The sequence below is a fragment of the Lepidochelys olivacea genome (genome assembly GCF_965140295.1).
Source record: "Lepidochelys olivacea isolate rLepOli2 genome assembly, chromosome: 4".
In the NCBI taxonomy this organism is placed as follows: domain Eukaryota; kingdom Metazoa; phylum Chordata; order Testudines; family Cheloniidae; genus Lepidochelys; species Lepidochelys olivacea.
In genome coordinates, this window is record NC_140414.1 from 86,834,302 (window position 1) to 86,862,084 (window position 27,783).

A 27,783-nucleotide genomic window follows, 5' to 3' on the forward strand; every position below is an offset into this window, starting at 1 on the left:
AGGGCAACAAACTAGCAAACTGTGGACATGAGGGATAAGTCTCCTCTCTGAAGTCCAGAGTGTTTAGTGGAAAAGGGTGAGGTGAGTTAGGTCCGCTGGGATTCCCTACATCTTTTGTAATTACCCCTTCCTTCTAGATGTGGCTCTGGTAAGAGTCTGTGCCAATGGGTCTGTCACAAGGAAGCAATAACTACTATACACTAGATGCCAAGCTTGGTTTCCTAGTTACAGCTGCCACATGTAGAATTGTAGGCCTCCATGATAGCACCCCTCTACCCCCAATGCATTTCTCTTACTAGGAGACTGGTACACTATCCAATAGTTTCAGAACGTGAATGGGTCAGTTTCTTTTAAGTTTAACTTAGCATGTTCCTCAGTTAGTTACCTCTAGTCTGTTTTGTGCAAAGATTCCTATGTACTGGTCTGGAGCTGGCTTGTAGCCTCTGTGGAGTAGTGCTGAACCCACATACTCTGCTCTCTCTGAGACCTAAAACAGAAAGCCAACTAAGGTTAACAGAAAACTCCTCAGCAAACCACATCTCAATCTGTTGATCTTACACGGGGTATCGAGATTTAAAGTGTAGGCAGGAGAGAGTCTAGTAGGCCTTATTTTTGGCTGTTTCCATGACTTAGATGAGAGGCATTACAATAGCCATCAGTCAACCTACTCCAGTTTAACAGTAGAGCACAGCACAGTGGTTAACAGTTAATCACTTCAGGACACTATTCTTGAGGGCTCTCAGGTGGATATGACTGAAGCTGGACTCTGCACATCTGCAGTCCACCCAAGGGATGCAATACTGGAATGATTTCAACATCTAAGTTCTGCTTGATTCAGTCATGGAGAGTGCATGTCATCCATCTAGTTCACTATTCAGATAAGCACTGAATGATACAAATCTTTCTCCAGTACTTGAAACTGGGTTCCCCCGGATAGCTGTTCCTTAAACCAGTTTTTCTGAGTTTTGTTCTAGTATCATGCCTACAGCCAAATCTCCACTGATTGGTCTAAAGTTGGACTCACCATCCTGGCCCTTTAATCTAGATTCAGAATGCTACACAAGGATGTATACACCATGTGACTAAGTAAAGCACATGTGATAAAGAGCCACCATCCTATAATGTGAAGATGTCCATTAAAGGAAGGACTTTGATGGGCTCATCTTTCCTGAAGGAGACCCTGCTTCCTCCAACTGAAAATTCTAGCATCTAGGAAGATTTTAGGGAGTGTAGCAATACACTCTAGGAAAGCCTTATCACAAGTTTGGAGCCCAATAAAAGCATCAACTGGAGAGACAAGGAACCTCTCATAGTTCTAAACCTTAAGATGATGCAACGAGTTTTAGACTATATATATTAAAGCTTTTAGAACAGCAGTTTTAAAACTATAATGTTAGGGCCAGTCCACAGCTTTTGACATCTTTAGCAGTTATGTCAATAAGCATATCACTTCTTCCTATCTGCTACTTGCATTCTGTACATTCCCCCAACAATACTACACATCTGTTTTTTTGGAGAGTCTCACAGTAGTTTTAAAGTTTAAATCCAGGGTTTTCCCAGTGTGGCGTTAATCAAGTGTTTGCAACTGCTAGTTCTAAACCAGCAGGCTGCTTGCAGTCTAATCAAGACACAGCTGTAGCCCATGTGACATTCTCAGGGCCATACAGGTAGTATATATATTTTGTGTGGGCCACATCCACACAGAGCTGCATATGTGGCCCACAATGGTAAATCGGTTGAGAACCACTGAGCTAGATGGACTGGTAAAAAGGGTGTCTACGCAGCATCTGGAAAATGCTTCCTTTTGAATAGGTCAGGGCTATGGAATAGAGCTCTCAGGAACAGTCTTGAAGTGATTAACTTAAGATCGGATCTGAAGGGTTGTGCAGTGATTTGAGGTACCCCCAATAGTATCTGGGACTGTTCATACTCAGATTTATAGTTCTAAAATGCACAGGCTCCTGTGAAATGCTTTTCACTCCATTTCCCTTTTTATATTAGCTCTTGTCCCTAGAGTGCAGTGTCTTATTAGAATGACATTGTTAGAAATTATCTACTCGCAATATTTTTTGTGGGGTCACAGCAGCATGAATTTCAGATACTACTTGAAACAGCTGCAGAGTTACAAGATTTCTTACATCATTGGTATTATACTAATGGTCATACCAGGGGGGAACCCAACTTGTTTTAAGATAGAGAACTAGAATGGCTGCTTACCTCTTTATAAGAGATCCATTCATATGGCTGATTTGGTTTTCTAACACCCAAACAGGGACCGTTATCTTTGGAAAAGGAAAAAAAATCATGTAACAGTTATTCCAGTTTTGTTCAGGCTAGAACTCTGTGTTCTCCCTTTCAATTATTTGATACCTTAGCTGTTCAGTTCAGCTAGTTGCCTGTCAGGATTAGCCTTTAAGAGACTATCGGCCTCTGGTCTAGATCCCAATGGACATCTATAGAAGCCAAACCCACATTTGTTCCTGTTTGGTCAGTGTAGACTGAACAGAGCGTGCTCTAGGGTGGACTTTTCTTGCACAGCCCTGCTTCACATCAGATCACCAGTCTGTTTCACTTTCCCAAGTTCTGAAACACTACCTTTGACCTCCTAATATGCTAGAGCATTATTTGTCTACTGAACAACAGGATAACATCTTATCCCGCAGCCTCACTTGTCTCAAACCCTACAAGTTAGCTCTTGACAGCAAAGAGACTACTTTTTATAAACTTACTTGACACCTCCAAACCTCTTTGAAAGATTTCATAGACTGTTCTCACATCATCATAGTAATATGTCAACAGCTCATCACTATTAAGCAGGGATGATCTTCGAGCATGCTCACCACCCTAAAAAAGAAGTATATATGTTTATAGCTAGGAAGATTAATGACATATTGGAAGACAGGAATGACAACATGAAGACATTGGTGGCTAGTCTAAGATCGAAAATGTTTCAAAAGGGATGAGCAAGTTATGAAATCTAGAAAGATCTTCTCATGAGTCCCATCATTAAAAGTAACAGCAAGAATGAGGTACCATAGGTGCACGAAGGGGCAGAATTTGGCCATGGCACTCTTGTTCTCTAAGAGCCCAGTATTTAAAAAATAAATAAATAAAACCCCCACACACACTAAGTAAAGTGCACCATTTAGAAAAGCTAGCTCCTTCTAGCTTCCTCACCTCTGGACACACTTGAGGAAAGAGTCAATGCACTTAAAGTTTGAGATCTTGTTTGCTTTTGTAAGCAAGCTTGCATTCATCTATTTTATAACACTGTTTAACAAGTCAACTCTTGAGAGAAGTTTTATTTTAAGAGATCCTCAGTAGTACCTCATTGAAGTCCATATTAGGTTACAAGAACCACCTAACCAGAACAGGAAGTAAGCTTTGAGCTCAAGGTACAAGTTATTTAACCCTATTCCAGCATCCATAAGTTTGATTTTTACACTCCCTTTTTAAGGCACTCAGAACCAGTTGTCTGATCTAGTTTTTATAGGCCACTAAGAACATATCTTGGAATTTAGGAAGCCTCCTTTTTTCAAATATGCTAGTGTCTGCTGAGAGGAGAAGCTAGCAATTAACTTGAGAGTTCAAGTTCATAGCTTATTCTCTAGATTCATTCTACCACTTAAAAAAAATCCTACAGTACTTTTATTGATTGAGAATGCCTATTTAAGAAATTCAAGTTCTACATATGAGAATTATGCATGTTGCTCTCACCATCAGTGCAACTCATCTCTATCTGAAAGACCCCAACTACCAAGTTGTTCACTGAACTAGACTGTCTTTAGTGTTTTAAAACCGCGGGTCACAACCCAGTACTGGGTCATGGAATATAAGGCACTGGGTTGTGGAGGCTCTGGTCAGCACTGTCTACCAGACCATTAAAAGTCCTTTTGGTGGTGCTGCCCGGCTAAAGCAGACTAGTCCCTACCTGTTCTGACACTCTGCTGCACCCCAGAAATGGCCAGCACCAGGTCCAGCTCCTAGGTGGGGGGCCATGGGGCTCCATGTGCTGCCCCTGTCCCAAGCACGGACTCCATACTCCCGTTAGCCAGGTCCCAACCAATGAGAGCTGGGAGAGGGTGGTGCCTGTGGGAGAGCCATGTGGAGCTGCTCGCGCACCTCTGCCTAGGAGGCAGACCTGCTGTTGGCTGCTTCCAGGTCCCCAACCCCATGCCCCAATCCTCTGCCCCAGCCCTGAGCCCCCCCATAGTAGACCCCCTCCTGTACCCCAAACCTCTCATCCCCAGCCCCACCCCAGAGCCTGCACCCTCAGCCCAGAGCCCTGACCCACTCCTGCACCCCAATCCCCTTCCCCAGCCTGAGCCCCCCCCAAACCCAGAGCCCCCTCTTGCACTCCAAACCCCTCACCCCTGCAGCCCAACCCTCTGCCCTGGACCCCTCCCACACCCCAAACCCCTCATCCCCAGCTCTGTTGAGTTGCGGGCATCAATTTTCTTCAACTGGGTGGCCAGAAAAAAAAGTCTGAAAGCCTCTGATCTACTTAGATCAGCACAGGATTTCAAGTAAGCTCTTAAATAGTAGCAGTGTTCAGAGCTGACACCTAGGCTTTATTGCCTAGCCAAATTTTGGCCTAGTTGAATCAGTGCCTGTGTGGTATACATTGCATTTGGACTTCTACACATGGAATTGTTCACGTATTAGTCTAGGCTTTTCCTCAAGGTCTATGGTATTCTCAACTGAGCACTAGGAGACAGTCAATTACCTAATTATGTACACTTTGGCAGTTCAAGGAAGAGGAAAATAAAATTTATTAGATATACTAGCAATTCATCAGGGAGAGTTAATGGCAGAACAAGTTACACTGGTTTAAGTCAAACTCTGTATGTTTACTGTACAGTTTCAGTGACGCTCCTTCACTGTTAGACTGAAAACAAGTTTCTGAAGAATAAAGTCTCTTCACTTGACTTGCCCCTTCCAGACACTTAGTATTCCTATAGTACCTAAGTTCAGAAGCATACTGGCATACTTAAGCCCTTTACTTATGCCACAAAAAGTACACATCACTAAGATTTCCTTTCCTCTGTACAAGCATAAGAAGGCGGCTCACTGTACTGTATTCCATTTCAAATGGAGTGCTGTGTACTTGAGACTCTTATTCATGTTCACTGAAAACCTTAAAGCTTTTTCTTTTCAGCTATTTCACAGTTTCTAGTTTTAGGAATTGAATAGCTTATGCAATAGGCTTCAGACACAGAAAATGGAACTCATGAATTTGTGCACACTCCTATTCGAAACACAAGAGCCAAATTTGTTTTCATGGGACCCAGTAGAAAGTCCTGTGTTACCTAATCAGTCTGCTACAGGTTATTTGTGGAACATGACCTGAACTAAGTTGAACTGGAAGCTAAGCTAGAGTTCTAAAGGTTATATTACTGAAGTTGATTTAGGCACAGATCTCTATTTCGTCTTAAATCTTGTCTACACAGGCAGTTTGCAGCAAGCTGGGGTGTGAATCTACCTCACACTCTAGCCAGCCATGGACTGCCTGTGTGTACCCTGCTGACGTGTAGTTCATTGGAAGTAGCTCAAACTTTAGCCATGGACTGCCTAGAGTAGATCAAAGTTTGAGCTACTCCCAATGAACTACACGTCAGCAGGGTACACATAGGCTGTCCACAGCTGGCTAGTGTGTGGTGTAGATTCACATCCCAGCTTGCTGGGAGCTAGCTGTATGTAGACAAGCCTTCAGATTAAGTGTAGCAATTTCTTACAGCAAATACAAGATGGGGAGATAAAAATCCTGCAGAATGGCCAACTCCACTCAGTGTTTGAGAAGGACTCACCATAGTGACATGCAGTGGAAGTTTTAAGGCCTGAAAATGTTGTGTCGTGAAGTCAAAGCATTGGCTTCTATTCTGCTTAAAAACACAGGCATTTAGAATACCGACTCACAGGTGAAGTGGTACTACATGGCCCCTGGATATGTGTGCCCTTACTGAATACCTACAGGAGCCACGCATACTTTTGATCTATGGATCAAAACTCAGATTTGTCATTTGACACAGCAAGAGAGATGCTCCCACTTAAAATCACTGGTTTATTTCCTGTTGACTAGGGTTGTATTTAAGATTAGCGTGGTCACCATGAAACAAGATTGTATCTACACCAAGAGATGCTTGAGTCTGCATCCTCAAGAGCCAAGGAACTGTTCACCTTCAGTTTGCTTAAGAGGGAAGCACACTGGCAGGTGATTCTCAGCAGCAGTAGTGATTTCAACTGCCCAGAATGTACTTGTTAAGTAAATTTCAAACTAGGTGTATAACTTGACGACTATTCATAGATAGGCATGTTAACAGCTCAGTTCTGAGCACACACCACCCTTCGAGACCCTTAAAGTTAGTCATCCACATTTAAAAATGTTTGCCCTAAAGTCCTTCAAGGTGGGACACCTTTCATCTGATTTCTGCCCCCCCAATCCTCCACCTGATCTAGAAAAATAGGACCGCCTGCAGGTCAGAAATCCCTCTAGTATTGCAGTTTATTGGCAATAAGCTATCTGTGTATCTCTTCACTGATGAAGAACAACCCCCATCCCCTGCAACAGAGCCTCTTGGCTGCAGCTACATCCTTGAAAAACCATTAGGGCAAGTGGCAATCCTTGCAATGCACCTAGCAACCATGAAGGGGTCTTCCAGAAATATAGCCCACTGAGCTCTCAAATGTTGCATGCATGATATGGGCCATACAACAACTGGAAGAGTTAGACATCTGTAGAGACACTAAAGGTCACTAGCATGCCCTAATGTTTATCTGGATTTATAAAAAGTGCTAGAGAAGGCACCTGTCCATATATTCTGAATTAGGCCCTTGACATAACTTACATACATTCGAAGTGCAGCAATTTGAGAATTTACCACAAACAGTTTGAGGCCTGGAGAGAAAGCCACAAAATAGCATAATGTGCATTGTCATTTTGAAGATATTCCTTTCCTTCCCTGTCCTGTTTTTGTGCATTCAGATTTTAATGTGGAGTTCTACACAAAAAGAAAAGGAGTACTTGTGGCACCTTAGAGACTAACCAATTTATTTGAGCATAAGCTTTCGGATGCATACTGTGCATACATCGGATGCATACTGTGGAATGAAGTGAGCTGTAGCTCACGAAAGCTTATGCTCAAATAAATTGGTTAGTCTCTCAGGTGCCACAAGTACTCCTTTTCTTTTTGCAAATACAGACTAACATGGCTGTTACTCTGAGTTCTACACAGTTACTTGGGCAAGGCGTGTGGCTATCAAGCTAACAGCTATTATTGTTCAGACATCCTTCAATACGGGTAACAGGTCATGTAGCTAGAATGATACAGGTTTGACTAGGCAGTTTCAAGTGTGCCTGCACATACATGCAGTTAGGGACGTGGTTATCACTGGATAATGCTCCTGAGACAGGTTACAGCCAGGATAGCACAGTATCATTCTAGCTACATGCCTTTGGAATTTTACAAAAAGCTTTATGTTCAGCTATACATAAAGTGTGACTTAAATAAGATTTCTGGATTGCAAATAGGATCAGAGTGTCAGGGACAAGCTTTTACAATAATGCCTATATGATTGCTGGGGGCATAGCTGGAAATGAGTGATAGCAATGATATCTTTCTAAAGTAAAACCAGCCATCAGAGGGTCAGCGTCCTTCCTTAAAAACGCAGAGCACAATGTGAGTAGTTGGCTCTAGCACTTAGAATTTGGCAACTTCACCACTCAAACTACTTGTGAATAGTTATTGTAATACCTGTAATACACCAACTGTTCTTTAGAGGCAGAATATCTGTGCAAGAAATGCACGTAAACTCCTGATTTTCAGGCTAGACTGGATAAGATTAGTTTAGTCTGGGTTATTTTTAGAAGTCAGGATTTAGGTTAAGTGAAGTTAAGGCGATTACTGTGCTATGTATGTGATCATTTGGGTTAAAAAAAAACAACCACTGAAAGTTTGATAACTCTAGAGTAGAGGTTACTATTAATGTACAAGTTTTAAAATATGCATTCTAGAACTTCACCTCACTAATCCAGAAACCAAGTGGTCCACAGAACTGTTAACTCTGTCTCTTTCTCAGCTGAGATTTAGAAATACTGTAATGAGATTTCATGTTACTATTACTAGAATGCTAGTTTCACAAACTTTACTACAGAATACTTGGAATTGACTTCTAAGACATAGTTCCCTATCATTGTCATTTACTTTCATACAACAGTCTAGTCTTGTGGTACTGTGGTAAGGTCTTTTGGATAAAATTAAGAATATTGACTTGTACAGTTTACTTGGCAATTCACAAGTTCTGTAGGTTTCCAATGAGTCCTCCAAAATGAAATTTCTTCAACCACTACTGTAATTTGTTAGATTAATTTTTACTGAGTCATTCCAGTGCAGTGTTACCTTATTTGTAATCCAGCAAGTCTGGCATTAGGCAGTACAATACAGATCTCAGTTGTTCCTATACTGGGGTTGTTTAAAGGGTTATAATATTTTGGACTCATGATTCCAACTATAGAATCCATTTGAGATGGGAGCCAATTTAGATTATGCTTGAGAAGCAATAAGTTGCTCAGAGACTGCATTTTATGTACTTGTCTATGGTCTAGGACTGGATGGGCAAACTTTTTGGCCTGAGGGCCACATCGGGGTTCCAAAACTGTATGGAGGGCCAGGTAGGGAAGGCTGTGCCCCTGCCCCCTCCCACTTCCCACCCCCTGACTGCCCCAACTTCTATCCACACCCCAGCCTCCTGACAGGCCCACTGGGACTCCCACCCCTATCCATCCCCACCATTCCCTACCCCGACAGCTCCCTCCCCAAACCTCCATCCCATCTAACCGCCCCCTGTCCGCCCCCCCAGGAACCCCTGCCCCTTATCCAACCCCCCCACCACTTCCTGCCCCCTTACCATGCCACCCAGAGCAGCATGTTTGCAGTCATGCCACCCAGCTGGAGCCAGCCATGCTGCCACACTGCTGGGCAGGAGCTCACAGCCCTGCTGCCCAGAGCACTGGTGGCACAGCGAGCGGAGGCTGTGGGGGAAGGGGGACAGTGGGGGAGGGGCCAGGGGCTAGCCTCCCCAGCCGGGAGCTCAAGGAACCAGTGACAATTCAGATCCCTAAAGGGCGAGAGCTTTCTAGTTTTATAAGCTCTCACTGCCAGTCCTGTAACTTGGAGACATTAGCTCTTTGCTCAGCTACCAGAACAGCCTGTTGCATGCCACTGCTCTACACCAGTGGTACATGTACCCCTGTGGGTATGCAGAGGTCTTCCAGGAGGTACCTCAACTCATCTAGATACTAGTTTTAGAACAGGCTACATAAAATGCACTAGTGAAGTCAGTACAAACTAAAACTTCATACAATGACTTTATACTGCTCTATATACTATACACTGAAATGTAAGTACAGTATTTATATTCCAATTAATTATATGGTACAAGTGAGACAGTAAGCAATTTCAGTAATATGTGCTGACACTTTTGTCTTTTTAGGTCTGATTTTGTAAGTGGTCTTTAAGTGAGGTGAAACTTGAGGTACACAAGACAAATCAGACTCCTGAAAGGGGTACAGTAGTTTGGAAAGGTTGAATGCCACTGCTCTACACCACTTCTTCCAGCTCCACTTTTAGAGCTCTGTCAATCATGACAGATACCACTAACTAGTGCTGAAAGCCATCTGAAAGCAGCTGGTGGGATTTTGCCGCTTGTGACAAATTGTTTCACCACTAAGTTAAACTGTGTAATTACTTCACTGAAAAAAAGTACATTAATACTCCTGCTTTGACTACTACTCCCAGTATAGGAGTACATACTACTAGTTTCATACCAGTACAATGGGTACATTACAGATACCTATCAGTAGAAAATGGTTCTTGTTTTCAATTCATGCTATTGAAGCTTCTCTTGAACATAAAGACTTGTTTTGTTACTTTTACTGGGCCATTGTAGTTCCTTTTGAATGGAGAAGCCAGCAAACAAAATTCAAGAGTATGATTTTTTTAAAAAAATCACACCCAGGAATATTGCAGACAAGATGTCCATCTTTCAGGAGGATTGTATGGCTGGAGTCTGCTTTCTTACAATTCTTAAGTTTTAGCAACTTTACACATTAGTTTGTGTTAGTTTAGTTATTGGTTCTGCTCTTACTTCAGTTTTATGAAGCTTAAGACAAGTTACTAAGTTAAAGGTAACTTGTATTAACAGGATTCCACATTAGTATTCCTAGATCAACTTCAGTAGTACATAATGACTAGTTATGGACAGATAGAAGTCCAGTTAGAATAGGAGGCTTCACATTTGCTGTTAACATATTTTGAGTGCTTTTACAGTCCAACAGTATTGACTGTCTTGGCTATCAAGGGAAGTTGAAACTCAGACTCTTTTCACTATTCTGGCAGTTGAATCCCAGGTTTTTCTATAAGAGACAAGGAAGGAGGAACCACCACCAGTGTATCCCTACAGCTCACCAGAAACCTCCCCCCAAGAAGATCCTGGGACTGAGAAGACTATAACCAAGATTGTGGAGGAGAGATCAGAAGTATCCTTCCAGAATACTAATTGCCAATCTCTGTCCTAAAGTCTTCTTAGCTCAGCTATTGAAAGCCCCCCAATTATAAGCTACTGCTTAAACAAGTCTATCCACATACTCAGTTGATGCATACCAAATGCTGAAGTTTAACTAGTTAACCCAGTGTGATATTCTTGTCCACACATGAACTGTGGACAAGTATCTTTATCCATTACTAAGAAAGCAATACTGAGCTATGACACGGTTTGCTAATACATGCTGTTGGCAAGGGGCAGGAGTACTATCTAGCACCACAGAACAAAATCCAGGCAAATGTTTTAACAGATTGCTGACTTGTGCGCACATAAAAGGTACATCTGACAGTTACTTAATTCAGACCTTTAAGGGCACACCTATATCAGATAGTCTTGCCAAGAAGCCCAGAACACATCTTTTATTACTGATCAACTTAAGGGGGGTGGGGGGAAGAGAACAGATCGCTTTTAGTCTGCCATTTTCCAAAGCCAATAAATCTTACATCTTTTTCTAACTGTTAAAACTAACTCCAACAGCAGGAATATTCAAGTGTTCGGTCTATATACTTACGTAACACTAACCTGGAGAAGAGACCTATTGCAACTGAATCCTACTGACCAAGAACAATAGTTCTTTAGATGGACATCTGCTTAACCAGGTGGTTAAGGAAGAAAAGTGGTTTCATGTTTATCTATTCTGACAAAGCTTCTGTGCTAATCATTAAACCAAAATATTAGGGAAATAATTTAGAATGAAGCCTAATATCAATTAGCATCAAGGAACTCAAGTTATTCTACTAAGAGTGGAAAGAATTCCGCAGCCTAAAGAAATTGATTCATGTAAAAAGTTTTTCCCCTGCCCCATGCAGGAAGAGAGCACATTCCAGGTATAGATACTCCACACAGAGGTTAGTGTGTGTAACCTTCCCACTGTAGTATCCCCAGGTTTTAAAGCTGCCCACTACAGGCATGGCTAGACAGAAATGCACTTACCTCTACTTCCACAGACTGCATGGCTAAGTCACATGGTGGTTTCAGAGCTTTGGGTCTGGTTGCATACCAGTATGTTGTAAGAGCTGCAAATGCACCAAACCCCATCAATGTGTTTGTTGGAAGAGTGCGTATATACTGTCTGACATCATCAAGTTCTGGCATTCGCAGATGTCGAAACAATTCATGTGCTTGCATCGTGGTCGGTTGCAGTTGTTCCTTATGCTGGCGGCTGTTGATACGAGAAATACCTTTTACATAATATGATAATCCCTTTCCACTTGCCCCTCCCCAACAGGAGAGGGATATACATGGTCTTACAATTTCAGTTACTGAACAATACTTTTCTCAGCACTAAATCAGTAATTTCAGATAAGCAACTATTAGTCAATCCAATAACAGTTCTGGATAATAATAGGACTAGTTTATTAAATAAAAGTGGATGGATCAGAGCTTAAAATATCCTAATTCTAAACCAATTGTTGGCATGTGCCACATTTTAACTGAACTGCTACTCTACCTCTCAAAAGGAGAGTTGTTTACAGTAGACTGTGCCTTTGGCACACAAAATAATTATCTACAGAACAGCTTTGCTGAAGCAGTCTTACAACATTAGGAATCTAATCTGGGGGTTATATCAAGAAATCAGAGGTGGCAGCATCTGCTTTCTTGTTTTTTTGCCTGCATTTGAACATTATGCCTTGGAGTGCCAGAACGTTAGTGGCAGAGCACCTTAATGCCATGGTAGCACGGCAACAGCAGCATTTTCCACCTTGCAAGTCCAGCAAGATAAGCCTTTATGCTGAACTTTCCATAGCTAATTGAAGTGAGTTGTCGTCATAGGTCAGTTGTGAAGAGCCACCAGACATGTTAGAGGCATCCCATTTCCCATCATGACATCAGTGTATCTTTGTTCACCCAGCAGGACAAACTGACATTTCAAGGTTTTACGTAGTAGTGCAAGGCAATGTAAATAAGCATAGGAAGTAGATTTTATCTGCTGCTTATGTACAGGAGAAAGCACAGGAGAGCCTTCTCTTTCTCTCTCTCTGCCTTCAAATACTAACAGACAACATAAAGCAGCAAGAACAGACCATGGGGGGGGGGGGGCGGGGGAGGAAGGGGGGAGGGTCGGTCGGGAAGGGGAGTGTTGCTGTCAGCTCAGCTGGTGCTTTCTTCTCAGCCAAGGTCTCTCAGGCCATTAGTCACATGCTGAGCCCTACAGCTCCTGCCCACTAGGCTAAAGGTAACTAGCAGACAAGTTATTCAGGGGAGGGAGGGCAGGCCAATGGCAAGAGAGTCTGGAGTCACACCACTGCACAAAAGGGCAACAGACAAGAACACAATGTTTGTCTCAGAAACTCACAACTGGCCGTGACATTCATAAACGTCTGTTGCCAGCTCACGCCTCCTACCACAAGAGGAAGAGTCAATAGGCTTTTAGAGGGAAAAAAATGCAGTGGATATTTTGATGTTATGTGGAACAAATACTGTTTTTGGAAGCTGGTAGTTATTTACTCAGATGCTTAAGCTGTTAAACCTTATTGAATATTGTGAAGTTAGATCAAAGCAAAACTAAAGAATGTGAACATATTTGACTTTAATATAGTATGTTGTAAAAAGACTGAACACCAGATAAAGTAGGTGTTTACTAGTGTAAAAATAGATATGAAAATTACACTTAAATTCAGGATGCTAGTTAGCTGTATGCTAGCACGATATGGTTCCCTTTAAAATGTTACTGCTACAGAATGGTCTCAGTTTACAATCTTAAAATCTGTTACTGCAATGAGTTACTCAACTAGGCAATAGGAGAGCAGTCTAGCTCAAAAGAGGTCTACACAAGTGTTTGGAGAAGAATTAGGTTGCCAGAGACTGCAAATAGTCATAGAAATAGTTCAGGGTTTCACAACACCAGTAGGAGAGCAGAGAAGGATGGTCTTGTAACTAGGGCACTAGTCTAGGGCTCAGTTCAATTCGTGGCTCTGGAAGGACTGTGACTTATGGGAAGTCACTTAGCTGGTTTCCTCACTGTGCCTCCAGTGCCCTGTGCTGACTGGGGTGTTTTTTCACATCCCTGAGTGAGAAAGTTGCAGCACTGTTAATTGCCAGTGTAGACAAGCCCCTAGTGAATACTTTTTGTAATGAAGGTAAGGCCACACAGGCACAGGAAGAACAGATTGACCAGTGTATAACTCACAAATGCCAAACACTAAGTAAAACACAAAGATGCAGGACCTTTCACCTACTTCACTCTGACAATGCCCAGCAGCTCTGATTGCCTTGTCTTCACTGCAGAGGCAGATTAAGGATGTGCACACAGGTCTCAGAGCCTGGGTCAACCGACTCAGCTTGAGCACTGAAACTCAGCAAGAGGGTGTGGGGGAGGCCTCAGAGCCCCCAGAGCCACCCAAGGGGGAACATCTACACTGCTATTTTTAGCCCCATAATGCAAGGCCCATGAGCTCAACTTAGTTGGCCTAGGCACATACTTGGTGCTGAAAGGTCTCCCTGCCCCCAACCCAGAGTAGACACACTTTAGCACCTGGTCCTTTTCTTCAAGGCCCTATGTCAGCCAAACTTAGCTCATCTGAGATGAGCTAGTCAGCATCTGCATAAGATGAAAGGTCTCCCCCTTTTGTTGTGATACCTCCCATACAATCCACTCATGGGTCTAGACCCCACACCCATCCCTTACAGGGCAGGCTTGATCCTCATCTCCAAGTGCCTCCTTAAGAAATCGAATCAATTTTTTCCCAGCCCTTAAACAGGCAAGACAAAAGCTGGCTGATCACTTGCTTTTGTTGCATGCCAACCTCAATCCTTCATCTGTTTTCTTAGAGATGAGCAATCCTATCTATTGGTCATTGGCAGGTCTAGCACACTGCTATCAAGGTTAAATAGTGCTGGAAAGTCAGCAAGAGCAGGTGACTCATTTGGAGCCCTGGGCGCTTGGGACCCCTGCAACGAGCGTGTGCTGCAGACCTGTGGGATCGGTCGATGCTACGCACGGCTCATGCGGAACCTCATGGTCTTGGACACCATCCGATGGTCCAGGGACATCTACATCGAACACATCACCGGCCACCGACAGTACCAGGAGGTGAGAGCCGGTACAGCATCGTGCATCAACTATGGGAAAGGGACTGAGAGACTTTCCATTGGACCATATGAACTGGAACCATAAACTCATTGAACATTAAATCCCACCAAATGAGAGTAGATCCATTCTCATCATCGTATCCACTCATTGTACTCCTCACCTGAATATAGCCATTATATGGACAACATACCCCCATGGGTCAAAGTACAGACATTGAGCTGTTAAACTTTTACCCCCAATCGGGGAAATTGCAGGTTTTGTATTCCTTACGCCACCCGCTCCTAAACCAAATTTTGCACCCCTTGATAATCTGTACCTTATTCCCTGATAACCAAAAACTTCTATGCCTAAACTCTGTACTGTTTTCTTTTTACTTCAACATTATCTTTAATTACTGCTCTTTTAGCAAGCTGGAGACCTTTGAGTAAGCTGTTTGCTTGTTATCCTGATATCTGAATGGCAGAGAATGTAATGTGACATGCAGGACCCTAGTCAAACATGACAGGAGTAGCAAGTGGCACCATTCCTTGTAGAATGGAAGACATAGCAGTACACCCTAAAGCAGTGGTTCTCAGCCAGGGGTCCAGGGCCCCATAGGGGGCCTCAAGCAGGTTTCATGGGGGCGTCCAAGCAGGGCCAGCATTAGACACACTGGGGCCCAGGACAGAAAGCCAAAGTCCCACCACATGGGGCTGAAGCCCAGGTCCCTGAGCCCTACCACCTGGGGCTGAAGCTGAAGCCTGAGCCATGTAGCTTCATGTGGGCCACCTGTGGCATGGCAGCCCCAGGCAATTGCCCTGCTTGATACCCCCTAACTCTGGCCCCAGCTTTTGTATACAGAAAATCAGTTATTGTGGCACAGATGGGCCATGGAGTTTTTATAGCATGTTGTGGGGACCTCGGAAAGAAAAAGGTTGAGAATCTCTGCCCTAAAGGAAGCAGACTCACTCTGTGGAGCATAAAAGCTTGTGATGCTCAAACTGATACGCACAGAGATGCACCTGAAGACATATTATGCAAGAGAGTTTAAAGTTTTCACATATAAAGTAGACTGTATTAAGAAGCTTTTACTGTACCATGACCAAGATTAGCAGCTAGTTTTGCAGTGGGTTTTGGCAGAAAGAAAATAGGTTAGATCTTTTCTCAAGTTACTCTATTGAAAGAGACTCTGTAATATACCTACCTTTAGGGAAACAGCATCAATTTCCAAATACTGACATGCAGAGTCGACTTTCCACTTGAGAAAGAATCCTTCTGAGCTCTTCAGATCAGTTCTGTTAAAATCTTTTGTGCCACCCAGGCAAAGAAAGCTTCCTTCTGACACATAAGTAACGAGCACAGCATCCAAGACTGATCTTCACAGCAAGGACAGAATCATTTGAGGCAGTAAGCAAAATTGGCAAGATACTGCTAGTCTTTGCTCCTCCCACTCATGGTGTACAATGATCTATTTACAGAGGGCTAAGCACTCCCCTATTGTCTATCAGTAACCAGACATCATTCCAGTGCAACGGAAGAAAACAGGAGAGTAGCAGTCAGCTTCTGTATTGCAGAGAGAAAACTTAAGAACCAATAGTTTCTCTCCACCCAAAGGCTATGGCTACATTATGCGAGCTTACAGCAGCACCACTGTAGTCCTGTTAGTGCAGACACTCAGCTGATGGAAGAGAGCTCTCCTGTTGACTTAGTTCTCCAGCCCCACCAGCAGGGGTAGCTATGTCGGTGGGAGAAGCTTTCCCACTGACATAGCGATATACACTCAAGCACTTCGGTCAGTGTAACTTATGTCACTTGGGGGGGGTGAAGCTTATTCACACCTGAGCAACATAACTTACACCTATGTAAGCTGTAGTGTGTACATAGCCAAACATTTAGATTTGGCAAAATGGCTAGCAAAGGGGTTGTGAGTCTTGCACTAAAGAAAGGTTTAGTGACTAGTACTATGGAAACTTGCTCTAGTTGATTGCCACTGCTGCCTCCTACAAATTGAGTGATATCTGCTAAGATTTCCCCTCCTCCCATCATTTGGAAAGTGTCCCTCTAAAAGTTACCAGACTATACTTATGTCTAAGTGGGCCATTGCTATTACATTAAGTGTACTGCAATGCACCTGGATTGCCATCAATTCATTACATTCCCCCTCTCCCCCTTTTACTGCTGCATGTTGCTGTACATAGTTAGCAGGGGATGTTCTTGTAGTACCCAAGTCTAAAAGCCTGAATGAGGAAGAGACCCAGTCTAGAACCTCATTCCAGCCACGTATGAAACCACAGCACAGGAGAGGGTGCTGCTGCAGGAACCGATACCCACCTCAAGAGATGGTCCTTTTAATATGATGCATACAGACTTAAGTTTAGTCTAGGAAATTAATCTAGCACTTATGAAAGCAAGTTCTCCTGAACTTCTCCTCCCACCCAGGCAGAGGTCTGGCCTATACTGAAAAGTTACCAGCTAACATTAGTCAGGTGTATGAAAAAATCCACACCATCTGACATAGCTATAATAACCTAGCCCCCAGTATAGATGCATCTATGCCAATGGAAGAGTGCTTCCATTCACGTACCTACCGCTGTTTGGGAAGGCAGTGTTCCCACACCAACATGAAAACCCCTTCCATTGCTGTAGGCTGTGTCTACAGGATGCTGCCAGCCAGAGCTCCTGCAACGTAGCTATGCTGGTATAGTCTTCATAGTTTAGACATACCCCTAGTAAAGACTGATCAACTTACATTAGTAGCCAGTGGCCTCAAAGGGCTTAAACAAAAAAAAAAAAAAAAACCACACAACAAGAGCTTTGACGTCTCCGACTCAAGGAATATTTCCAACACGCCTCAGAACATATTAATCCACAGAGACCTTCCTACCAACATTACAAAAAGAAGGATTCTAGGTGGACTCCTCCAGAAGGTCGAAACAGACTGGACTTCTACATAGAGTGCTTCTGCCGACGTGCACGGGCTGAAATTGTGGAAAAGCAGCATCACTTGCCCCATAACCTCAGCTGTACAGAACACAATGCCATCCACAGTCTCAGAAACAACTCTGACATCATAATCAAAGAGGCTGACAAAGGAGGTGCTCTCGTCATCATGAATAGGTTGGAATATGAACAAGAGGCTGCTAGGCAGCTCTCCAACACCACTTTCTACAAGCCATTACCCTCTGATCCCACAGAGGGTTATCAAAAGAAATTTCACCATTTGCTCAAGAAACTCCCTGAAAAAGCACAAGAACAAATCTGCACAGACACACCCCTGGAACCCCAACCTGGGGTATTCTATCTGCTACCCAAGATCCATAAACCTGGAAGTCCTGGACGCCCCATCATCTCAGGCATTGGCACCCTGACAGCAGGATTGTCTGGCTATGTAGACTCCCTCCTCAGGCCCTACGCTACCAGCTATCTCCCAGCTATTTGAGACACCACCGATGGATTGTAGTTTCCTCAGGAAGTCAGTGATCTTCCTGAAAACGCCATCCTGGCCACTATGGATGTAGAAGCCCTCTACATCAACATTCCACACGAAGATGGACTACAAGCTGTCAGGAACAGTATCCCCGATAATGTCACGGCTAACCTGGTGGCTGAACTATGTGACTTTGTCCTCACCCATAACTATTTCACATATAGGGACAAGGTATACCTTCAAATCAGTGGCACTGCTATGGGTACCTGCATGGCCCCACAGTATGCCAACATTTTTATGGCTGACTTAGAACAATGCTTCCTCAGCTCTCATCCCCTAATGCCCCTACTCTACTTGAGCTACATTGATGACATCATCATCTGGACCCATGGAAAAGAAGCCCTTGAGGAATCCCACCATGATTTCAACAATTCCCATCCCACCATCAACCTCAGCCTGGACCAGTCCACACAAGAGATCTACTACCTGGACACTACGGTGCTAATAAGTGATGGTCACATAACCACCATCCTATACTGGAAACCTACTGACCGCTATTCCTACCTACATGCCTCCAGCTTTCACGCAGACCACACCACATGATCCATCGTCCACAGCCAAGCTCTACAATACAACCGCATTTGCTCCAACCCCTCAGACAGAGACAAACACCTACAAGATCTCTATCAAGCATTCTTACAACTACAATACCCACCTGCTGAAGTGAAGAAACAGATTGACAGAGCCAGAAGAGTAACCAGAAGTCACCTACTACAAGACAGGCCCAACAAAGAAAACAGAACGCCACTAGCCATCACCTTCAGCCCCCAACTAAAACCTCTCCAACGCATCATCTGAAGGACGACCCATCACTCTCACAAATCTTGGGAGACGGGCCAGTCCTTGCCTACAGACAGCCCCCCAAGCTGAAGCAAATACTCACCAGCAACTACACACCACACAACAGAACCACTAACCCAGGAACCTATCCTTGCAACAAAGCCCGTTGCCAACCATGTCCACATATCTATTCAGGGGACACCATCATAGGGCCTAATCACATCAGCCACACTATCAGAGGCTCGTTCACCTGCACATTTGCCAATGTAATATATGCCATCATGTGCCAGCAATGCCCCTCTGCCATGTACATTGGCCAAACCGGACAGTCTACGTAAAAGAATAAATGGACAGAAATCAGATGTTATAATTCTTGACATTCATAAACCAGTCGGAGAACACTTCAATCTCTCTGGTCACTCAATTGAGGACCTAAAGGTCACAACAAAAAGACTTCAAAAAACAGACTCCAAAAGAGAGACTGCTGAATTGGAATTAATTTGCAAACTGGATACAATTAACTTAAGCTTGAATAGAGACTGGGAGTGGATGGGTCATTACATGAAGTATAACTATTTCCCCATGTTTATTCCCCCCTCCGCCCCCCACTGTTCCTCAGACGTTCCTGTTAACTGCTGGAAATGGCCCATCTTGATCATCACTACAAAAGGTTCCCCCCCCCCTTGCTGGTAATAGCTTATCTTAAGTGATCACTCTCCTTACAGCGTGTATGGTAACACACATTGTTTCGTGTTCTGTGTGTATATAAATCTCCTCACTGTATTTTCCACTGAATACATCTGATGAAGTGATCTGTAGCTCATGAAAGCTTATGCTCAAATAAATTGGTTAGTCTCTAAGGTGCCACAAGTACTCCTTTTCTTTTTGTGAATACAGACTAACACGGCTGCTACTCTAAAAGGAAGCCCAGTCACCCTCACACAAGCAACAGGGAAAGCAGAAGGCATAGAAGCTGCTGTAGTGATCTATGCCACTAGAGCTAGTGCAGTAGTTTTCAACCTGCCTCTCACCTTTTGGTCCACAGAGGTAGAAAGAGCTTTCAGTTGCAGGGCATAGAAAATAAAGTTTCAGATCCCAGAAAAGGGCATTCTGTTTTTCTGATCAAGCAATAATATGCAAGTACCCCCACCTACAGGTCAAAACCCAGAAGTGTTATAGTTACCATAGAAGCCCACAGTTTAGTGCTGTAGCTCATGAACGCTTATGCGCAAATAAATTGGTTAGTCTAAGGTGCCACAAGTCCTCCTTTTCTTTTTGCGAATACAGACTAACCTCTCGCTCACTGTGTCAAATGCCAAGCTGAACACATTAACTGACTGAACAGAATTCAGCTTTCAGTCTAAGACTGCTATGATCGGGGTCCATGGACCACAGGTTGAGTTTCCAGAAAGGTCTGGCACCTTCATTTGAAAATTTTTAGGGGTCTGCAAATGAAAAAGCATTGAAACCTGTTGTGCTAGTGTAAACCTCCCAACACTAGTTAGATTGATTCTACAGCCAGATTATTCTAGTGATTATAGGGTTGTGACACTGCCCCTGAAAATCTGGTCCATCAGTCTCATATGGCCTTCTGAGGCCTTGTCTACACTAAATGGAAAAGTCAATCTAAGCTATGCCATTCGAGTGACGTGAAAAGCGTAACTCAAATTGATGTAGCTTAGATCTACTTACCACAGGGTCCACACTGTGCGATGTCAATAGGAGACATCCTCCCACAGACTCCCCTTACTCTTCTTGATCCGCTAGAGTACAGGAGTCAACGGGAGAGTGATTGGCGGTCAATTTAGTGGGTCTTCACTAGACCCACTAAAATCAACGGCTGATGCATCAATCGCCACAGCATCAGTCCTCCCATACATGTAGGCAAGCCCTGAGTATTCCTAATAAAGTCTATAACCTGCCCTTGCAGCAGTGTGAATTTGATCTAGCACTTAAGATAATTTTCTCTTTCTACCCTGCAAACTGCAAGCACACTGAGGATTAGAGCATTTCTCAGCAGTCTTTACACAGCAGCATGTCTAGGAAATACATTTGAAGTGGGCACTCAATTCTGCCCTCAAATGTATGGCTAACTCCTTTAGATATTCAGGGGAACAGCAGCTGTATTTTAGAGTCAGAATAGTGTCCAAAAGGTAACTTGAGGGCATGCTGAACTGGACATTAAGTTCTCAAGTCTGACAGTATAGCACTACATGACAAGACTGTACCCAACCATCTTTTAAGAGTTAGATTATTGTAGGTGAAGCTGGTAGCACCACAAATTAAGATTGTATAAATTATAACCAGTTGCCCTAATATTTAGACTGAGGCTGATCCACTTCTGGATATGTTGGACCACTGAACACTAAAATTGTTCTCACCTCCATAATTAATAGGAAGCTAATTATGAGTGCTTGCACTGTCTCAGAAGTGATGTTTAAGCCTATCATTCCAATTAGAATGAACACATCTACAACTTTCTACTGACGTGTGCAGCAACACCCCAGCTTCTCTGTTTGCAGTAGGTTCATTCACAAAAGGCACCCAAGATGGGCATTGTTCTGCAAAAGCTTATTGCTGGTCAGACACAGAAGCACTTTCGTGGAGTCACCAGCAGCATAACCGACAAAAATCATTGTATTTTACTCATTCTGATAGTTCCAGGAAAATACAGCTCAGCACACATGTAAAGTCATCATATACCTTCTGAATGATGAATGAGACAGAGTGCAAGAATTAGCTTCTTATACACACTTAGTCACCTGCAATCTCAGAAAGGTTAAGTAAGAGTCAGGCAAGTTTAATTTAGATCATGTCACAAGGAACTAGTGTTCAGGCATTTAAACTCCAATCCTTTAGACTAAAGTCACAACACAGATAAATAGATACTGCTAAAGCATTCAAGACTAGAACAAGGAGCTCAATAAGTACCTTACTGGAAGTGATTGGGTTCACAACCCTTACTCACTCCTCAAATAGTATTACAAGAATCAGGTCTACTGATTCCCCCTTTATGTAAAAGAGTTCTCAATGATTCCTTGTCCCAGGACTAAGGGCATGTCTTCACTAGACATGTTAAAGCTCTGCTGCGTCAGCACTTTAACATGGCTGTGTAGTCGTGGCACCAACGTGGAGAGCTCTCCCAGCACTATAAAAAACCACCCACCTCCACAAGGGGAATAGTTCCCAGTGCTGATGCACTGTCTACACTGGCACTTTACAGAGCTGAAACTTACAGCGCTCAAGGGGTGTTTTTTCACACCCCAAGTGAGAAAGCTGCAGCACTGTAAACTGCCAGTGTAGACAAGCCCTAATACACTATACTGCAGTTCCTTTTTAGTCACCTGCAGCAAGTAGTTTGCATTAAGTGAGAAGAAATTCCTTTCCACTAGTCGATTGCTACAACTTAACATGCCAAAAACTTATTGGTGGGAGCAATGTGATATAAGAAAGGGGGAACAAAAAAAACTACACACCACACTATTAGCTAAGATGGTCAAGGATGCAACCCAATGTTCTGAGTGTCCCTAGCCTCTGTCAGAAGCTGGGAGTGGAGAAGAGGGGATGATCATTCAATAATTGCCCATTCTATTCATTTCCTCCAAAGCACCCAGCATTGGTCACTATCAGAACACCAGATAGTGGGCTAGATGGACCATTGGTCTGACCCCTCATGGTCATTCTTATATTAAGGATTCTGGATTTAAGGATTGTACATCATGCAGAAAGAGCCTAAATGCCTTGTCCCACAAGCCCTTCTCTCTCCTCCACAGGACTGCGTGGAAGTGTTTGCAGAACAGGGCCTTAAGCCATCAGAAGTGATCACCATTGGGAAAAATCAGTCACCAAGAGTGTCTTGGCTCCAAGTATAATTTTTTTGCTTTCTGGTAAGGAAGCTATTTTCAGCCAGCGATAGACAAGCTTCTAGTACAGGTGGCTTACGAGAAAAATATCTAGTAGGCTTTTAATTGAAGGGGTTTTTTTTCTTCTTCAAATGGACCATAGCTTGTCATCTGAAGACAAACTGACACCCATAATTTAATGTAGAAACTAAGGCTAGAGTAGTTAGTGCTTTGAAGTGTCCCAATTTTGACAGGTCAGGCTGGGTTGGAAAACTGCAAGCCCCTCCCCCTCCATGCCTCAGAGTTGTAGTCTTAAGTGATCAAGGCAATGCAGCAGAGCATACGTTTTTCCTCACAGTATGGGCCATGTCTTAGGGAAATTCTCATGGAACACCTCTCCCATTCATAACTAGGCATACCACCACTTCCTCTCCCATTTGAGATTGCTATAGCTCCCACAAGCATGTTATGTGGTCAGTTACATGCAATATATCAAGAAAGTATTTCATGTGTTTTGACTACATTTTAGAAAACAGACATGGCAGCCAGCCAGAGGCCCACGGATCTAGAGTCTCAAACAATACAGCTTTATTGGCCAGAATGCTTGCTTGTAGAACACAGGCAGAGAAAATAAAAGTTTAAGAAACAGACTAGTGAAGAGTTAGTAGAGCCAACCACATTCTTCATTGAAGCGTACTTATGAGCAGGGATAGAAAAATCCATTAAGTGCTAGCACCGATTTTAGCCCAATACTATCATCCTCTCTTGATATTGGTTATCTACTATCCACAGCAATCTCATCAGGGTGTCCACTGATTGTTAGTCATTAACACTCCAAATAGTTTATAATATTAAAAAAGTCTATTCCCACAAAACCCAACCCCAAAAACCAAACCAAAAGCCACATGGCAAAGTTTGTGGTTTTCCAATGCTGGAAGTAGTATACAAAGGAGACCAAGGTGCCCCCAACAACAGCACACTCATTCCCTAGGAGCAGAGTTTCAAAGTGAAAGTTTTTACATTTAGTAATTCATATCTTGTGATGCAACCAGATAGACTTGTAAGTTTATTCAAAAGCAGGAAAATTTGCCTAAGATGACTAGAAAGTCATTTCATTCCTTCCCTTTTGAAGGAGTGGTTTTGTTTTGCAGTAATATCAACCTTGCTTCCAGGACAGAAAAAACCCAGAAACTTTTTGCTTTATGAAATTGATGACCCAAATCCAACCTAACATTTGTTGCTTAAAGTTGCAAAATAAGTTCCAAAATGTACAAGTTTAACATTTTTAGATTTCGTTTATTCACTGCAGTTGTCAAGGAAGGCTCATGTTGTTTGCTCATACTCTTGAGTGTGTACTGTTACGAATTAAATAGTAAGCTTTATTTTTCCCCAACCAATCAAGGTCTGAACATTTCCTTAATTGAGAATAAGGAAGTGCTGCTTTTCAGAGAGTGAAAAGTCATGACAACTCTGGCAGTTGACACTGGCAAGGCCAACAGCACAGCTCCAGACAGAGCCATATCATATGCTTAATTGGAACATTAAAATAAGCTATTTGGACAACCTGTACTATTATTGTTTGCAAGGAGAGGTCTTTAAGTGTGCCCGTGTGCTTAATGCACTCCTGTGGAAACTTAAGCGTATCAATGTCCAAAATTTCTTGCCAAGCCACTCCAAGAGTATGCCCCCAGCCAGATTACAAATATATTAACATTAGTTAACTGGTTAAGAACAGGGTTAGAGACTGCTTTGCCTGAACAGTGTAAGCCAGAGAAAAGCTTGCTAAAGCCATTTTCGAACAGTTTTCCCAACTAGGTACGGAAAAGTAGATAGGAAAGGTTAATGTCTAAAGTAACTGCCTTATCAAGCCCTATCATAGGATCCAACCAGGGCATCCTGGACTCTACCCCACACCAGACACCTATGTTGCAGACACCCCTTTGAACCCAATTCTCCAAATATGCCTGATCGTCCATAGGTTCTCCTTTGAAACTTAGGAACTACAGCTTTGAGTGCTGAGATTACACATTCTTGTTGAACACTGACATCTGAAGATACTATGTTTGCCCTTAAAACACAGTCCTAGTCCTACAAAGAAGTTATTCTACATTAACCCAACTTAGTATCACTAAAGAATTAATAAACCAGAATGAGAGATTTTTGAAAAGGGTAGAATGTTTAAAAACTAGTGGCTTCAACTTAATAGGAAGCCCTTAAAAAGCTAATTTTCCTTATTCTGTATTAAGAGACTCTACCACTCTGAAACCTGTCTACCTTTGACGGTTTATAATGAATGCTGTACAAGTTCATATACCACACATAAGGGACCCTCTGGTTCAAGTGTTCAATTCTTAGCTGTATTACTAGTTATTAAAACCATTTTAAAAAGGCATCCAGTTATATTTAAGAAAGTAGCATGATAAAGGTATCAGTTGTTTTAGCTTGCACACAGAGTCCTGAGAGTTACATCAGTTCAGAGATGAATCAGAGTCAGGTCCTGTATTAGAGTAGAGTATCATTTTCACTTTCTGGCTCTAATACATTACAGCAGTGGATAAATCTATTTATCACTGTGGGCCGTATATGCAGCCCATAATGTATTACCTGGGCCACAGGTTGAGAACCACAGCACCCCCCTTGTCCAGTGCCTCCCGCCCATAGACCCCTCCACAAAGTGAGGCCAGGAGTGGAGCTCTGGGCAGCAGGGACACTGGACACTGCTAGACCCTCAGTGTGGCCAGCAGTCCCAGACCCCAAACCTGCCAGGCAGCCTTCAGCGCACAGCTGGGCCACAGCTGTGTGTTAATTGGGCCACATGCAGGCTGCAGGTTGAGAACCACTACATTACAGTAACACCACAATGTTTGGACTATAGACCCTTCAGAAAAAGGTGTGTTTAAACAGTGTTGCTCAACCAACATTTAACGAAGAAAGGAATTAGTCTAAGAGCTTTTGGCTTTAAATATAAAACTTCAAGCCAGTTTGACCTGACAGCATCCCTTTGGAGTAGAGTTTCTACTCAGTCATTGAAAGTAGGGAGAACTAGACCTGCAGAAACAAATGCCACTTTTTCACCAAACTAGCTTCAGTTTACACAGTTTAGATCTAATGCTTTCCTTAGCTTTAACACAAGAACAGCCTCAGATTGGATTTGAAACCCTGCATGGGACCTCTGATCATGTATCACTGTTATATGCAAGACCCAGAGAAACAACACTGACCAGTCCAGTTTTCACTTAACTGAAGAGGAACAGATGCCTGAGGAGCACATTTCAGTAACATATTAAAAAGCAACAATGTTACAATGCTTAGAGGGTTAATTCTAGTGTCCCTTTAAACAAGGGAAAGCTAACTCATACCAAGGGAAGTCTCACATACCTATAACCCCAGTAGCACAATACAGCATAGCACTGATCTGTACAAGTCTACCATTTCTTAGCACTAAGCAGAGGTTGTTTAATTAGATAGGACAGAGTCACTTTCAGAGTGACTTCTGAGATCCAATACAGGAGGGTCACTAGGCAGTTTTCACTGAAACTCAACCACCACACATGGCCCTATATCTGTAACTTCTATTTTAGAAGTTCAGCAGTACACCCTCTAGAACACCATTTCTCAACCTTTTTGATACCAGGGACTGGCTTGCTGCCTTCCTAAACTGTGTCCAGGAGATCCCAGGGACTTGCACTGGTCCACAGACCCATTGTTACAGGTTTCAGAGTAACAGCCGTGTTAGTCTGTATTTGCAAAAAGAAAAGGAGTACCCATTGTTGAGAAACACTGCTCTAGAAAACTAGAACCAAGTCCCCTCCCACAAGACTTGTGCTCTTTTGTTCGCACTAGTGCAGGCTTTGCTTGTGGAGTGCAAGCTCTTGTGCGGCATAGCACCACATGAACGGTCCTGCAGTGAAACCAAGAGCACAGAGCCGGTTTCCACAGTCACCACGCAGAGACGGGGAGGGGGGTCTGCCAGCCCACTAGCTGCACCGGCGCTTCCCTAACACACGGAAATGGAGAGGAGGCTTTCAAGCCATCTGATCAGCTTCGGGCTGAGGCCCCTGCCAGAGCCCCAGCTTCCCGGCGCGCCGGAGACAGACAGCGTCGTGTCAGCCAGAGCGATCAGCCGCGGAGCGCCCAAGAGGCCCGGGCAGGCGGCAGAACAACCGCAGCGCCAGGGGCTCCGCCGGCCCCTCGCGCTCTCTCGCCGGCGGGCTGCGGCAGGGGAAGGGGAAGGAGCCGGCATCGCCTCGCGGCGCCTCCGCGGCCCGGGAAGAGCCCAGGCGGCAGCTCGCACCGAGCGGAGCCCCCTCCCCGAACCCCCCGCTGGGAGCAACGCGCCCGGGCGGCGGCACCGCCTGCCTCACTCACTCACCGCCCGGCGTAGCAGCTACAGGGCTGTCAACCAGCGCCCTCCGCCCTGACAGTGCAACGCCGGCCCCCGGCCCGTCCTATTTAAGCCGCCCCCACAAGCCGCCGCCGGAGCGGCGTGTTGCGTGTGCGCCGCGCCCGCCCCTCTCTGCCCCCGGAGCCGGCGGGCGCTAGGGCCGGCGGGGTAGCCGAGCCGCCGCGGGCCAGGAGCGAGGCAGCAGGGCCTGGGCGAAGACAAGTAACCAGCGAGAGCAGGGCGCGCGGCCGGAGCGCCGCGGCCGGGTGGGGGACAGGGCCGGGGAGAGAGGGGTCCGGGCTGGGGGCGGCCGAAAGAGCCAGATCCATTGGCGGGCCCAGCAGCGTGCTGCACAGACCGAGCCCAGCTCCCAGTGCTTCCCGGGATCAAACGTGACCCCAGGCGGCGTTAGAGACGAGCCAAGAGCTGTTTGCTCAGGTCCAGAGTTAAATGGCAGGGAGGGAGAAAATGGAAGAGGTACGGGGGAGGGAGAGAATGCATATGTGCAGCTGAAGCTTTGAAAATGGAGGGTGGAGAAGACAAGACAAAAAACTATTTCCGAAACAGGGAGTTGTAAAGTAGGCTCTTGTTCCAACTAGGGGGAAACTGGGTAAAGAGATCTCACCGGAACAAATCAGTGTCCCTCGTCATCAGTCCTGAAGTGAGCTTTAGCCCACGA

General features: G+C 44.1%; 1 protein-coding gene across 3 annotated transcripts in view; it reads right to left on the reverse strand.

Annotated features, from left to right (window-relative positions):
* The window catches only part of ACSL1 (acyl-CoA synthetase long chain family member 1), a 65,364-nt gene extending 38,131 nt beyond the window's left edge, over window positions 1-27,233 (reverse strand). For 2 of the 3 annotated variants that reach the window (XM_084626852.1, XM_084626853.1), the window contains exons 1-5: window positions 27,093-27,233; window positions 11,533-11,761; window positions 2,730-2,844; window positions 2,218-2,282; window positions 386-487 (exon numbers count right to left, since the gene is read on the reverse strand). In XM_084626852.1, the coding sequence (XP_084482978.1) occupies window positions 386-487; window positions 2,218-2,282; window positions 2,730-2,844; window positions 11,533-11,727 (477 nt within the window). In that variant the 5' untranslated portion in view covers window positions 11,728-11,761; window positions 27,093-27,233. Of the gene's footprint in view, window positions 1-385; window positions 488-2,217; window positions 2,283-2,729; window positions 2,845-11,532; window positions 11,762-15,815; window positions 15,968-27,092 lie in introns of those variants that run through there. The other variant, XM_084626854.1, reaches the window with a different exon arrangement.
* Window positions 27,234-27,783: the final 550 nt, after the last annotated feature.